At 51.1% G+C, this 14,761-nt stretch overlaps 5 protein-coding genes across 5 annotated transcripts; 1 reads left to right on the top strand and 4 right to left on the bottom strand.

Annotated features, from left to right (window-relative positions):
- Nucleotides 1-349: 349 nt before the first annotated feature.
- On the bottom strand, nucleotides 350-2,122 carry J4E82_000881 (uncharacterized protein; the record flags this gene model as incomplete). Its single annotated transcript, XM_051727201.1, has 1 exon — nucleotides 350-2,122. One exon carries the CDS (start codon nucleotides 2,120-2,122, stop codon nucleotides 350-352), a length of 1,773 nt encoding a protein of 590 aa, XP_051593008.1.
- A 337-nt stretch (nucleotides 2,123-2,459) lies between these two features.
- J4E82_000880 (uncharacterized protein) lies at nucleotides 2,460-5,168 on the top strand (the record flags this gene model as incomplete). The annotated part of the gene is made up of 3 exons (XM_051727200.1): nucleotides 2,460-2,564; nucleotides 2,624-4,258; nucleotides 4,308-5,168. 3 exons carry the CDS (start codon nucleotides 2,460-2,462, stop codon nucleotides 5,166-5,168), a joined length of 2,601 nt encoding a protein of 866 aa, XP_051593007.1.
- A 601-nt stretch (nucleotides 5,169-5,769) lies between these two features.
- Nucleotides 5,770-6,657, bottom strand: J4E82_000879 (uncharacterized protein; the record flags this gene model as incomplete). The annotated part of the gene is made up of 1 exon (XM_051727199.1): nucleotides 5,770-6,657. One exon carries the CDS (start codon nucleotides 6,655-6,657, stop codon nucleotides 5,770-5,772), a length of 888 nt encoding a protein of 295 aa, XP_051593006.1.
- A 909-nt stretch (nucleotides 6,658-7,566) lies between these two features.
- On the bottom strand, nucleotides 7,567-8,109 carry J4E82_000878 (uncharacterized protein; the record flags this gene model as incomplete). Its single annotated transcript, XM_051727198.1, has 1 exon — nucleotides 7,567-8,109. The coding sequence occupies one exon, from the start codon at nucleotides 8,107-8,109 to the stop codon at nucleotides 7,567-7,569; it is 543 nt and encodes a 180-aa protein (XP_051593005.1).
- A 1,516-nt stretch (nucleotides 8,110-9,625) lies between these two features.
- Nucleotides 9,626-10,529, bottom strand: J4E82_000877 (uncharacterized protein; the record flags this gene model as incomplete). The annotated part of the gene is made up of 3 exons (XM_051727197.1): nucleotides 9,626-9,891; nucleotides 9,941-10,417; nucleotides 10,469-10,529. 3 exons carry the CDS (start codon nucleotides 10,527-10,529, stop codon nucleotides 9,626-9,628), a joined length of 804 nt encoding a protein of 267 aa, XP_051593004.1.
- Nucleotides 10,530-14,761: the final 4,232 nt, after the last annotated feature.

The raw sequence follows: 14,761 nt of genomic DNA, 5'->3' as shown, positions 1-14,761 counted from the left end.
TACTCGTCGGTGCCAGAATTCTGACCGGGTGGACGCGTGGAACGCTTCCTTCCGATTTCAGGTTGATGAGGAGTGGAGTCCGTAGGCCCACGATGTGCGCACGCCAATATCCGGAGCATAGTTTTATACCCGACCCTGAGAGTCTAGTCATGAAGACGCGCTAGCGAATATGTGGATTCACCCATCGTTATGATGATATGATCTTGATTATCAAATACTTCTTATTTGGTTTGAGAGAGATATCGCGTATCCTGAACCTAATCTTACAACATGTCGTCAAACGTAGCGATGAGCGCCCTAAAAGGCGGAGGTATATATACAAGAATCAAAAGGGGCTTTGACTAGCAAATTAGATAGCAGAGTAAACAGCAGTGCATCCACGTCCGCATTCTACCTTTTGCTCAAACTCCACTGTCCGGCCGTTGACCTTGACCTTGTTCCTTGGTGTAATTTGGAACCGATGCATTTCCTTCTCTCTTAGTTGCTTTCCGAACCCACCGGCAGACGCAGCGCGTTCTAGCTCGGCAGCTTGGTCAAGTGGCTGGATATATGCTGGTGTGGCTAGGTTGCTCCGCTTTCCACTACCAATCTGGTAGAACTCGTTGTTGCCCCAGAACAAGATGTCGCGACCCCAGTTCGTATCGTTGTCTGTAAGCTTTCTCGATCGACCGGATACAGCGACGCTGGCGACATTGTCGAGAATGGCGGCAGCATGTGTTGCGCCGACAGAGATGGTGGACAGGCGAATGGGAATTGCAGTGTTCTTGACTTCATCCCATTCGAAGAGACCGGAGAAAGCAGGGACTTTGACGGGGTCTGCCTGTGTGTGTACCCATCGACCAGTACCTAGTTGGCCTGTCAGACCGAATCCGAAGGCCCAGGTGTCTGCGGTGGTTTTGTTGCCCTTGGTCGCTTCGGTAGCAAGGAAGGACGTGTTGCCGCCAGCGAAGACGTTTGTTACCTTGCCTACCTGGCCAGAGTAGAGCTTTTGTGTTGGGAGTAGGGATGGAGCGTCAACGCTTTGTGCCTCGGCATTGTACGGGAAGCCCAATTGGCCAGAGGTGTTGTCGCCAAAAGTAAAAGCGCGTCCTTCGGAGTCGCAGACTAAGCTGTGGTAGTCACCAGCAGCGATCTTCTTGACGGGGAAGCCCTTGAGCGTAGTGATCTCGTGAGGAATGTCGAAAGGCCCAGGCGGTCGACTCTCCCACGACAGACCGGGTATACCCATTTGGCCCTTGCTAGGGAAGTCTTGTGAGCCTGATGCGAACGAGAAGACACGGCCGGAAGACGTGAGCATGAGGGCGTGCTCTAGACCAGAGACAATATCTGTAACACGCTCATTCCACCCCAGATTCTCAGGCGTGCGCTTTCGGTACGAGATGTTGTTGGAACCGCCCCAGAAGGGGATCCAGGACCCAGATGGCGGCTTGGGACCTTCCTTCTGCTCCGCCTGTGAGACGGGTATAGAGTATACGGAGCCGCTCTTGGAAAGGCCAATAATTCGATCGCGTGAGATGGCCAGTGATGTAAGGTTGTGGCCAGTAAGAGTCTTGGTAGGCTCCTTGATATCGTTGGCGAAGGCGGTGCCCCACTGTAGGAGATCGCCCTTCTCGTCAATGGCAGCACCGAAATTTCTGTCCAGCTTGATATCTCTCAGCAGCTTTCCGTCAAAGAAAGCCAGCCGTCTTGGTGTCTTTATGTGTCTTTCGTCTGAGTCGGGTGCCACGACCTTGCCCGCATTTGAGCCCCATGTGTACACGCCAGGATTCTCCCAGCTCTTTATCACCTGAAGGTGCTGTGAGCTGATGATGTTCCTGTTGTCGTCGCTCGATGTGGCCTGCCGCCGGGGTGCTTCAAACTTTATTTCGGGCTCCTCTTGCTCTTCAGCGTGCGCATCTCGTATGATGGACTCGCCATTGCACCATTGCCATGCGGTGGCGGTGGCCCAGAGCGTGCCGACGGTAGCTATGGATCGGACGAAATGCTGTTGTCGTCGCTGTGCATACGGATGCGAGGCTGTGCGGACCTGGGATGGCGGGGGTCTGGTCGCTATGTGCCTAGATAGCCGCGGGGCATGAGGCGTTCGTAGGGATGCGCGTGCCACACATTTGGTGCTGAGCATGGTGTAGTATGTCGAGACTTGTGGGTTAGTGGTAGCAGTGTCGACCCAAAAGTGTCTGGTTGAATCAAGAGAACGACATTTGCAACAATGTCCAAAGGTCCGATTATAGTTGGAGCATTGGTAATTGGACAGCTACGATAGTTTCTCGAAATCGTAGCGGCGTGATCAATGACGCTCTAGACTTTCTCCACAGTTGACAGCGAGGCTAGCACCAATCCAGACTGGCGCCATCCGCTGCACCCCCACGAGCATCACCGAGCTCCGACATGTGGAAGCTGGCGTCGTCGTGTTTGCTGTCCACAGACAAGAACCCCGCCAGCATCCGAATTGCGCGAGAATGTATGAGGCAGACTCGTGGTACACGGCCTTTGTCCCGCGCACAGCCAAGCCCCAGGAAAAGGGCAAGCACCGCCGGAGAGAGAGCCTGCTCAAACAGGAGAACGTAAGCCCACCATCCGCTGCCGGGTACGTTTGAGCACTTCTGATGATTGTACTTTGCAGGAGAGTCAGGCTGACTTGGAGCGCGTAGAAGCCATCCCAGAGACGGCAGATGAGGACCGACCCGGAAAGCTCAATGGCCCTCCACCGGCCACCGTGGCCAGACGCGCCAAGTCGTACAGCGACTTCTACACGGTCGTGCGCGCACACCTGAGGAAGGAAAGGGCACTGGAGAAGAAGAAGTCGCGTGAGGACATCAGCACCGAGCTCGAGTTTGCCGATTGGTATGGCGGCCTCAGCGACGAGCTGCTGGAAGCCAGCCACGACGAGTACAGGCTCTACCAGCACCAGCTGCACATGACGCGAAACCACCTCGAGAACATCAGCTCTGACACTACTTCCACCCTCCATGTCCTCTCCTCCCTCTCCGAATCCTTCAAGGTCGTCGAAGCCCAGACAAACGCATTTCGCACACAATGTGAAGGCCTTATCGATGACCAGAAGCGCATTACCAAGCTCGCCGATGACATGGAACAGAACCTCCGATACTATCTGTATCTCGAACCTACTACAAAACGGCTCAATGCTCCAGGCGCGGGCAAGATAGTGCGGGGCAGCGAATTCGTCGAGATGCTGGCGAATTTGGACAGCTGTCTAGAATACATGCAGGCGCATTCCAAACACCGTGAGGCCGAAACGTACCGATCCAGATACCGACTACTCCTCACTCGCGCCCTTACGCTCATCCGTGTTCATTTCACCGAAGCACTTCGAGAGATTGCAGCCGATGTATCTAAGCGGATAGCGGATAGACAACTGAACGACACGACTATGTCTGCACTGCTATATGCCAAATTCCGCGTCGGAGCCCCAGAGTTGAAGAGTATAGGCATCGAGATACAGAAGCGGGCAGTGCTGCCAGCTGGAGCAGCGCCAGGCGGCGAAGCAGAGTACCAGAGTCTAATGAATGAGCTGTACCAGAGCTACTCGGCCACCCGTGGCCGCCTCATCCTTCCTATCGTTACAAAGAAAATTGGAGACATTGCACAAGCTCCAAGCACATCGACAGACCTTGTAGCTTTTGCGCGGAGTAGCATAAGCTACATACGAGGCATATGTTTCGACGAGTGCGACTTATGGCGGGAATGGTTCGACGGCGACGGCGGATTGTACGACTTCTTGGAAGCCGTGTGTGAACCTCTCTACGACTATCTCCGACCACGCACTATCCATGAGACGCAAATACTTAAGCTGTGCGAGTTATGTACCCTGATACAAACACGATACATGGAGGAGGAAGAGGAAGAATCGCCCGTTGACGCAAACAAGCTGGACTTCTCTGTCATTGTACATCCCGCACTGCAAGATGCACAAAACAGATTGGTCTTCCTATCGCTTGCAATTCTGCGGGATGATATTGAGAGATACAAGCCCAAACCAGAAGATCTCGACTACCCAGCAAAGAACAAGAAGCACGCCACCTCCGGAACGAAATCGAACCAACCCGTCTTGTCTGGCAAGAAGCAACCCAAGTCCGAAGTGCCGCCCACCCCATTGATGCCAAAGACGCCTACAATAGTCGAGGACGACGATCCAGATGCGCGGTGGAACTTCAACACTGAAGCGGCCTTCAAAGACTGGTACCCTACATTGCGTAAAGCGATCTGGTTGCTCAGCAAAATCTACAGGCTTGTCCATGTAGGTTCTTGAACGGTCGCATAACCTGTCCATGCTAATATGCTCCCAGTCCTCTGTGTTCGACGACTTGGCCCATCACATTGTTCACAGCACCACGCTTTCGCTTGCTCAAGCCAGCACATTGCTAGCCAAATCCGCCTCGCCGACCGACGCTGCTCTCTTCCTCGTATCGCACCTCCTACTCCTGAAGCAGCAGATTGTGGCTTTCGACATAGAGTTCGTTACACCAGAAACTGAAGTCCAATACAACTTCTCCAGTGTCACAAACACGTTCTGGGAGCTGCGTGCTCGTGGTGGTCTCTTCAACCCGCGCAACCTGGTCGGTCTGCTCATCCCCAAAGTTGTAGAGAACATGTTGGATGCCAAAGCTGAAGTAGACGCGCGCCTACGTCAAGCGATTAACGACTTCACCGGACAATTTGTCACTCGCATGACAGCTCCGATCGATACCAAGAACAACAAGAAGGTACCACCGAGCGAGGCCCCTGCGCGCACGAGCAAGATCCGACAGAACATCGAACAAGAGACACCGTTCTTACGATCGAAACTGGAAGAATACATTACCGACGCACGTACACGCGAGATGCTCGTGGCAGCTGTAATGGAATCTGTCACGCAGACGTATGAAGATTGGTACGACACGTCATACTCTCCATCCCTTGCCAACCAAAACGGGATCAGCAGAAGCACCAAGGGCAAAGGTAGGGAGGATGGCGTGTGGGATCCGGATGTATTCAGCGAGTGGTGCGGCAATACATTCAAAGTCGGCACGCTAGGCTTGGGCATCATGGACGATGAACAAGAAGATTATCAAGATCGAGATGATAGCGACGCGGATAGTATGGGTGCTGCTAGTGGGCGGTCAGGCACAGAACGGACAGGGAACACCGGCTTGAGGATCAAGATGTGAGACTCGTCGGTGAATCAGGCATAGTACGATAAACGACTATATATACTCGCATACAGGCCTACGGGAATGTGTTCAAGATGCCATCACCATGCTACAGGGAGAAAATCTACCATTACTTTCTTCCCACATTCTTGGCTCGCCAACATAGGTGTTCTCTTTGCTGACTCTTTTCGCCCTGCGAAATCCACTTCTATATGCGCTTCACTCTCCGAATCACGTTCTTCTCTTTTTCGTACATTGCGCCTTTGCTGCCTCGCTTTCCGTCGTCGCAGTGCATTCTTCTCGCGACGCTCCATTACATCGCTTTCTTCACCTTCCTACTGTATTTGATTAGCGTCATTGTCATTGTCATCCTCGCCTCGAAAAAAAGCGGAAAACAGAAACTTACCGAACTGGTCTCGGCTGAATCTGTTGATCTGTGAAGGGACTGGTAAGATGATGTTGTGGAGAGTACAGAGAGTGACTTGGTCGGTGGATACTTGGCTTCATCTTCCGTGTCGCTTGCTAACTCTGTTGCTGCATCGGAGGAGGTTGAAAAGCTGGAAGAGGGACGTATAATCTAGCAATTTTAGCATATAATGGGAAAGGTAGAGAAGATATGTCATGAGGAACTTACTGCGTCTCTATTATCCTTACCCATTTTTCCTTTTCTCCTCTTGTTCAGCTGGAGTCTCTTCCTCGTTTGTTCATTCAATTCTCGTTGTTTTCTCGGCAACACGTCTTCCTCCTCTTCCCCACCTGCTCCGTTCTCTCGATCCGTACAAACCTCACCATCCTCAGCGCTGCTACTTAGGCTGTTGCGCTTTTTCATCAGAGCTATGCTTCCCTGTTTCTCTAAGCTCTCTGCCACATCAAGCACTGATGCCATAGATACTTGGGCAGCCTTGTATGCTTTGCCCGAGAGTCCAGAAACTGAAAGCTGAAAGGCCATGTATGGGCGTAAGAGATCAAGAGATGAGTTGATGTGAGCAATCTCCGCATTCTTTCGAAAGCTACCAGTGTTCATGATTGTGCTGTTACATGCCCTGAAATCATGTTCTGACTCGCTATAAGTATCGGTGTCGGTGTCAGAATGAATGCTGTCCGGTTTGATTCTGGAAGTCAGAGTCTTCGAACGTGTAGTACGAGCAGTAGAAATAGCTGGAAATGGCTTATGTTTCTTCGTTGCTGAAGCTTTTGGCGCTGGGTCTTGAATGCGCCTTTTTACGCGTGCTGCGACCTTCATTCGATCTACCGTATCATCTTCTTCTTGCTTGATGTTTATCATATCCTCTTCTTCATCAATATCTCGCACAAAATCTGCAGTACCACGCGCTCGCCCTTCGTCGAGAACAAGAGGTGTCTTGTCTACCTTGTTGTTGTCTAATTCTATGGATGTTATTGATTCACGGAGTGCTTCGACTGTAGATTCGAGTCTTGGTACGATCCTAGCAATGGTGTTGCGGGATGGCGGTCGAGGCCGCCCTTTGGTAGCCCGTGTACGAGCCATGGTGACCGTTCAGCTAAATCAGTCTGGAGCAGACATTCATATTAAGTAAAGATGGTTTAAGGTAGTCAAGGATATATTTGATGCGCGATCTCGCAACTAGGAAACAGACATTAGATACATGGGACATACAAAGAACTGCCCACAAGACAGCATCTGTGGAGGGAGAAACCCAAGAGCAAACTTTAGCGTGGCTGGCAAACCAAGGCAAGTTGTGATTGGCATGTTGTCTCCAAAGGCTATATCAAAGAATCTTTTATCATGGGATCGCAAAAAGCTTTCGCATTGTCCATGAGGAGCAAACCTACTTTTCCAGAATCTATTGGTATCGTATCTGATTAAAAGATCGCGTAAGCTTGTGAACATTTCGCTCCAACCTTAAGAAGGAGCTAGTCTTCCTGTATCAGCTTTAGAATAAGCTTTAGGCATTACTTGTGACACAACAAGAACAAGCTCCCTTGTGCAGGTTCTCGCCGTTAATTTCACTGAAAACTAGCTTGTCGTCCGTTTTCTTATTCCCTTTTGCTACACGGGGCAGCTTATCTCTGTTTGTGAGTCCGTATGAGATTTTCCTATCTATGTCGGGAGATTGCTTGTTCATGGTGTCTGTACGAGTGTTAGGTTCAGCTGCCCTTGATCATAACTTTGAGTAGTGGCATGAGCTGAACAAGCCAAATAGAGCGATATAGATTAAGCTATGGTGATAATAATAGTTCCAACATTTGGTAGAACATAAAGAGACCAAGCTTCTTAGCAACAGTAGGTGTAAGAAGTATAAAACGTCAGAAGCCAATTCAAATGCGATACAGGTTGTGGTAACAATAAGTCAACGCCAAATGCTATGCTAAGAGAAAAACCTGAAGGAAAAACGGGGTAGCCGTTACAGGACGCACGACCACTGCACCCAAGTGCTCATAAAGGCACGTTTGGCAGAATCATCCCAACTTGAGAAGCAAGCGGATCGGTAGAAGGCTGCTTAGTGACGGTATTGACGGCATTGTCCTTGTACTTTGCCAGTGTCTTGTTGGAGTTGAAGTTCTGGTTGATCACACCGCTCATGCCTTTTTGGCAGTGGTTACCATTGGGCTGAGAGCAGTAATACCAAATCGGGTTCTTGTCTGGCACCATGAAGGTGAAGACATTTGGCGCCTCTCCTGCAGTAGTGTTGAAGTTGAAGCCGGAGAAAATCGCGTTGTCACCGCCGAGAGGCTCGCATGGTTTGTCGAACGAGGATTGCACAAACGTGTGCGCTTTAGGAAGAAAGTGAAATTCCATTAGATCGCCAGGTTCAGCCACGACGTTTTCAGGTTCGAAGTGAAGGCCATTGTTGGCGGTTGTAGAGCCAGCAAAGACGCGGTGTATTACACCAGTAGACCGAACTGGCTGCGCTGGGATAGCAGTGGTGAGACTGATTAGCGTTGCGGCTGACAGAGTAATCGATGTGATGGCGACCATATTGAATGATGAATTGATATGTTGCGAATGTGTAGGACTGGTAGGATGCGATGGAAATGTTCTCAAGAAGGTACTGTGATGATGAAGTTGACCAAGAAGAATGTCTACAGGTATATAATCATGTAGCAATTCCACCAACAACTTACTATTCCACATGTTCTACACATAGCCTCAGGGTGATGATGCTACCATTTGGCGGTAAGCTGTGCCATTCTTGCCGCGCTGAGTCGCTAATTTGGTCAGCTCCACAGCCTCAGGCTTGCTGCGTGACAAAAACGCAGAGAATAGCACAGTAGCATGCCGAGGATGAACAGGCCTAGTCTGACACAGTCATTTCGGGTGTGAATTGTTCCAGTATCTGCTTGAAAGACACCCAATGAGCGTGTAGCAATCCTGCTAGGGCCATCGAAATGGCTGACTTGGGGTTTTGACATTGTAATGGCTGAGCTATACTGCGAGAGAAGTCCGTCCAGCGCGATTGTCATACACCTGGCTCTAGGTCACGAACGGGTCTTGTGTCATAGTGGGGAATGCGCGGGCAAGGAATGGCTGAGTCCTAAGAACTGACGACTGCGCCACGCTATGGTACTTCCTTCTATCTCTATGTGGCTCTTGGTATTCTTTGTAATGCTGGCTATTTTTGGATTCGATGGAGCGCTTATAGACATCTGAAGGATTACCCCCTCGCTACACGCTGACGGGTCGTCTCGCTGCTCAAATTCTCACTTTGCTATTCAGGAAGGCATCGCTGGTGATCTGAAACAGCTGGCACATTTACGCGAAGTACAGAGTCACGGTTGTTGATGGAGCGATAAATCCAGCGCGCAGTAATGCGAGTGGTAGATCTCTCGACCCTCGACGTCCGTGCGCCACGCTCGAACCAAGAACGGCTAGGTACCTAGGTACCGCTGCCGTCGCAGACGCATCTGCATTCCTTCGGTTTTTTGTTACTTAGTCATAAAACTTACTTCAAGATTGAACCGTTTACTCTCAAGGCTCGGGACAGTTGTCTAGCATATGTGCTAAACGTGCATCAATTGTGGAGGCTGGGTGCCGCGGGCCGCTAGCAAGGTAAGACGAAGATACACGGTGAGGTTTTAGTCGAACGTAGGAAGGCGGGGCTGCTATGGTTACGATGGTCGTGAATGGTAGCAATTTCTCCACGGGCGCAAAAAAGGACATGAAGGCGGCGGTGAAGACGAAAGTATGCGTGAGTTGGTGAGGCGGTCAAGATATGTTAATACATCTTAAAGATAGCTAGGTAGCCTGGATCGAAAAAGAAAAGAAGACGTGCTCGGAGTTCCCACACCACCACCACAATGTAGTGGTGCGTGAATGATGATTGCTTTGCCAGGTACCGGTGAGTATGGGTCACAGTAAGAGTGGATGGGCAATGCCAAATGAAGTGTGCTTAAACGTTTCATTATCTTCTTCGCTTGAGAAGAACGCCAATACATGCTAGCTCATGACTGCGGAAAACATCCAAAGAAAACATGCTCTATCAAAGAAGGCCCGCTTACATGCAAGCAGCGCCATCAATGCCAATGACCTTTCCGTTGACCCAGTCACCGTCTTGAGAAGCAAGGAAGCAGACGACACGGGCAATGTCTACTGGCTGGCCGACACGGTTGTGAGGGGACCATGTGCAGGCGTACTCGTCGACCTGGTCATCGGAGAGCTTCTCACCACCGGGAATGTACTCGCGGCACACTGCGTGGTACATGTCGGTCTTGATGCCACCGGGTGCAACGCAGTTGACGGTGATCCTCTTCTCGCCAGCATCTGTAGCTTCGTCAGTAAATGAAGTGGGTGTGAAAATGATCCGACTTACCGATAGCCATGCACCTGGTGAAGGTCTCAATGGCACCCTTTGAGCCGGAGTAGACAGCGTGCTTGGGTACACCCTTGGCCTGACCAGTGATGGATCCCATAAGGATGATGCGACCACCCATCTCCATCCTCTTGTACGCCGCCTTAGCGACGAAGAACTGACCACGGGTGTTGATGGTGAAGACACGGTCGAACTCCTCGGGTGTGACGTCCTTGAAGTGACCGAAGGAGACGACACCAGAGTTTGAGCAGCAGATGTCGAGCTTGCCGAAGTGGGCAACAACGTCATCCATCAGCTTCTCAGACTCCTCGACGTTGCCAACGTTAGCCTTGAAGGCAGCGGCATCTGAGCCGTTACCAAGGGCCTTGATCTCCTTGACAACCTGCTCAGCTCCCTCGACGGCGTTGGCGTAGTTGACGGCGACCTTTGCGCCACGCTTGGCCAGCTCAATGGCCATCGCCTTTCCGATACCACGGCCTGGGTGATAGTTAGTATTGTAGATGTGATCTTGGATATGCTTGAGCTTACCTGAGCCGGTAACAACGGCGACCTTGCCGGCAAGGCTCCATGTCTGCTCGATTGATGCCATTGTGAATGTGTTGAGGTGGGTTTTTTTGGTGTTGGGTGGAGGATCGAAGTGTAGAGGTGGTTGTAGTAGTGATGAGAGTGGTTGTGATGATGATTTCCTTCCACGGTCAAGACGAAGACATATATACCCTTTCGCTATTCGGAACTCCAGCGGAGACCGCGTTCAATGAGTAGCTCTTTTGCATCTAACCCACCACCGGTATCCCAACATCCATACGACTCCCCCAACTCAATGCCTCCGGTTCGGCACATAGCATCGCCCCCAAGAGTCGTGAGTCCTAGGGCTGAAACAGTGTGTACCTGCGCCGCACCTGTCCCGTAGCGTGGTCCCCGTCCCCGTAGGAGAGCCTGAGCCTCAGGGACAGACTTCGGACAGAGGGGCCGAAGGGCTCAGGGGCTCTCATCATTGGTCGACTCGCGAGATGCTAAGGCCGGCCGAGCAACAACAAACTTCTAGGGTCTGTTTGTGACGCGCCTGTCCGTTTCATGAGATCAGAATATCTTTTTTTGTCGACTGCGAGTAATTTTGGCACTCCATTGAGTTTTGCTGGTGAAGCACCAGGTATGACAACGTGAGAAGCCCGCGTTTGGCGCTGGAGACGACTCTCAGGGCTGGTGCGACGCCGATGGCATCGCAACGTCTATTTTCGCATCCTCGGATGTCCGCAGTCGACAGAGAGCATCTGCTGCGAGTTCTTGCACCGTGCTGTGAAGCGAGCAGAATAGAACTTCGCTGTCGACAACTCCGTCTATCGTAAGCCCTAAGGCCATAGACGTTCCTGACGATCCGACATGGTCATGTGACTTTTGAAAGTGAATCCCTGGAAGGTTTAGCCTGCAAACTCTCTCAGGGTTCGGCAGGACCTCGACGTTTCTCAACACCACAGTGCACAGTGCTGGAACCTCAATGGCTCCCCATGCACCAACGGTCATCATGAATATCTTGGCACCGTGAACTCCGGACGCAATCCGGTAAATGGGAGTGTCCTAGAAATCGGCACGAATCCGTAGCTAGGTGTCGCAATCAACGACGGGCGCGGCCGGCTTCCACAGCGGGGATCCGCCGACGTCTTCATTGTCCGTGCGTATTCTTCCTCACTTCATCTTCAAAGTGTCGTACTGATGAGTGTAGAAACTCAGGCAGTGAATAGCAAGCTGACTGCATCCTCATTTCGAGTTTACGGATCGTTCGAAGATAAGAATCCTGTGCGCAAATTAAACCGAGTCTAGAAACGAGCCACCAGATCCCAGCATGTACGACGACGGCGCATCTCAGTCTTTATCCAGATTACATACCTGGATTACCAGCATAATGTGGCTACGCGTCTGCGTCGGATACTTGAGTGCTTACAGGCCTCATCTTGTAAGCAGAAAATGAGTTCGCCGGCCATGGTGTCTTATCAATTACGCCCGCCGACCCAAAGATCCAAACCATGCGCATATCCACCCCGTTTTATTGGCTTTTTCAAGCCGGGAATGGCTCGCCGTTGTGCGATGAACTGTCAGTGCAGTGCCGATATATCCAGCACTTGCTAAAGTTTCGGATCTTTTTGTGTGACGCTTCGGCTCGTGCATACACCCTTTCGTACCAGCAGAAGAATAGCAACGACGCGAGAGAGTCGCTTGAGGTTGGCCATTGCGCACCCAAATAGTACTCAAGAGTAAAAGTGCTTGGGCGATACTTCTCGTTAAAGGGTGCCACGCGTGAAGAAGCCCACTGTTGATACTTTCGCATGATGCCAGCAACACAGCAGAACATGGCGGATGATACTTCGTCATCACGGCATCATTCATCGAGAGCTATGCAACCTGGAAGACTATGTGCCCACTAATCAGTAGTTTTGCTGTCTGATTGCTCAAACTTTTTGAGATGGAGTATCACCGTACGAATCACCGGCGAACAAGTGCTTCCCGGCCTGAAAAAGGGGTAGCGTAGTCATCTTGGAGAGCTCTTTTGTGGACTTGTTGGAGCTATGCCTGAATCGCTTCGTTTTCCCCTCAATCCGTTTCCCGTCAAGCACATAGCGGTGAAAGAGGCTGTCACTGGGCCCTCCACGCGACCGTCTGCCAGATCGCCCTGTACTAATGCGTCTATCCCCGGGACGATCTTGGTATACATTATCGAACCCTCGCGTTTGTGTTCATGACATCTTAGTGATGAACTCCTTGTCTTCAATGCCGGTACAAACATGTTGTGGGTGACTGAGAATCTGAAGTGATACTAGATCTCAACAGAGATCTGTGGAATGCTACATAGGGCATCAGTAACGCAGAAAAGTTTCACTGGCCACAAACCGTTCGGATACTACCCGGTAAGTCCCCGATGCTTGAACTCAAGCTCGGCTGGCATACGGAAGTGCATTGATCGACACTAGGCATGTCTTTGACTAGGATAGCGCAACCATATCACTACATCCACCACAATCTTTTGATAGGATGTAAGCCACGAACGGCGACGAAAACCTCCGATTCACCGACCGTTAGATGGAACTCACGAGGGGTCACTCGCGTGTTCACCACGCTGTGACGAGTGACATACATCAAATCTCGATGGCACGGTCCACATTTTCTAGCAGTTACGGCTATCGTGCGGGCATCCGTAGGCTTGGCATGATGCTCGTATTAGACATGCAGATTGGAATAGAAACCATTGATCTGGGTACATAGATTCTGTAAATGGTCCATCATGTCGTAGGTTATTGGGATGTGTAACAAGGTCCACTTGCGGCCGAAGTACTCTAACCGCTCTTGTGCATTCCAACAGCCAGGCATCTCAAACAGGGCTGCATATGTTGCCTCTGAACGCCAGTAATTACGCTGAACGCGTAAGCTTGTCAGGCAACGAGCCTGCAGGTAGACGTCTTGGTACCGGCTTTCTGTCATTGTGATACCGAAGCATGCTGCATACATCCACCCCTCAACTAAACGGGCAGAAGTAATCTGTGTAGTAGCTGCATCGGGAAAAGACTTTCATTCTCCGAACACCTTCAGGGCTTACGAAGTACGTGAAGCCGCGATTGTAGGGGGGCGTTACCAGTTGTTCGGATATGATGACGGGTTTGGAGACATCAGCACGGTTACCGGAGGGTTCATCGAGACATAGTACGATCTGGGTAGAGCGGCGCCTCCATAGTGTGACGAAGTACTTGCATAGCGTCCGGGGAAAGAGGAGAGGCGAAGTGACTACATCGAGGAGGTTGAGGTACGTGCCTCAACACAGCTTGCATTCCCTACAGTGTTAAAACAACCCATAGAAACATATCGCAGGCACGGTGCTACGCAGATCGAGTTAAGGAGCCCAAACACGACACACTAGCTCTTTCGACTTCCTTTATCACTTCTTGCTCTCTTAACTCAGAGCTTCCGCTGCTCTCGCGTCCTCGCATATGATGGATACGCGTTCTCTCCTGGCCCGTCTGCCACATACGGCACATGATTTGAACACCCCGCCGCCGTAGTGCCGCCCTTACACACACACCACTCGCTCTCTTAGCCGACCCCGCCATCAAGCCTTCAAACGCGAAAGACACCAATTACCTACGCAACACCACCCATGCCCTGCTTACACTTGAAACACACACGCGGGTTAAGGGAAAAACGAAGCAATGAAAACACCGGCAGACGGCGATGACGGAGGGGCTTGGCGGGGTGAAAGGTTATATGCGTTGCACTTCAGCCGTTACGCATATGTTCATCATATCCTCGCCCGTCATGCTAATGAGAAGCCCCGCATCCACCAGCGCGGCATGAAAAGGGCCCTTCTTCTTAGGTTCAGGACTACCTACGACTAGACGTGGTCAGCGAGCTGGCATCGATATCTCTACACGGGAGCCACCTACCCTCATTCACATCAAGCCCTTCGAGAGATTATGGGAAGCACGTAACATCCTTCATCGACACCAGTCATTTGTGATACACAGGTTTGTCGTTCCCGTAACCGGTAGGTGCCATTTGACCATCATGTCTATGTACTATACATTAATGGACTACGCTGCAGTCATATCAGATGACCGCATTCCAGGCACGACGCGAATCAGCGACCGAGACGAACATCACTCGACGCCGAAGCCATGTGTATGCCTTTGAACGCCACCCAACGCTTGGAACCTGACGTATATCCCTCCCAAGCATCCTGGATCGCCGATGCTGATGAAACACTGCCGAAAAGAGATGGAAAGAGGCAGATAACGATAAGGCAATAACGCCGATACTCCCGCTAATACATCATGAGCT

The sequence above is a fragment of the Alternaria postmessia genome (genome assembly GCF_024291825.1).
Source record: "Alternaria postmessia strain BMP 2775 chromosome Unknown scaffold_3, whole genome shotgun sequence".
NCBI lineage: Eukaryota > Fungi > Ascomycota > Dothideomycetes > Pleosporales > Pleosporaceae > Alternaria > Alternaria postmessia.
The sequence above is the reverse complement of the archived record's forward strand: the minus strand, read 5'-3'. Positions and strand labels throughout refer to the sequence as shown.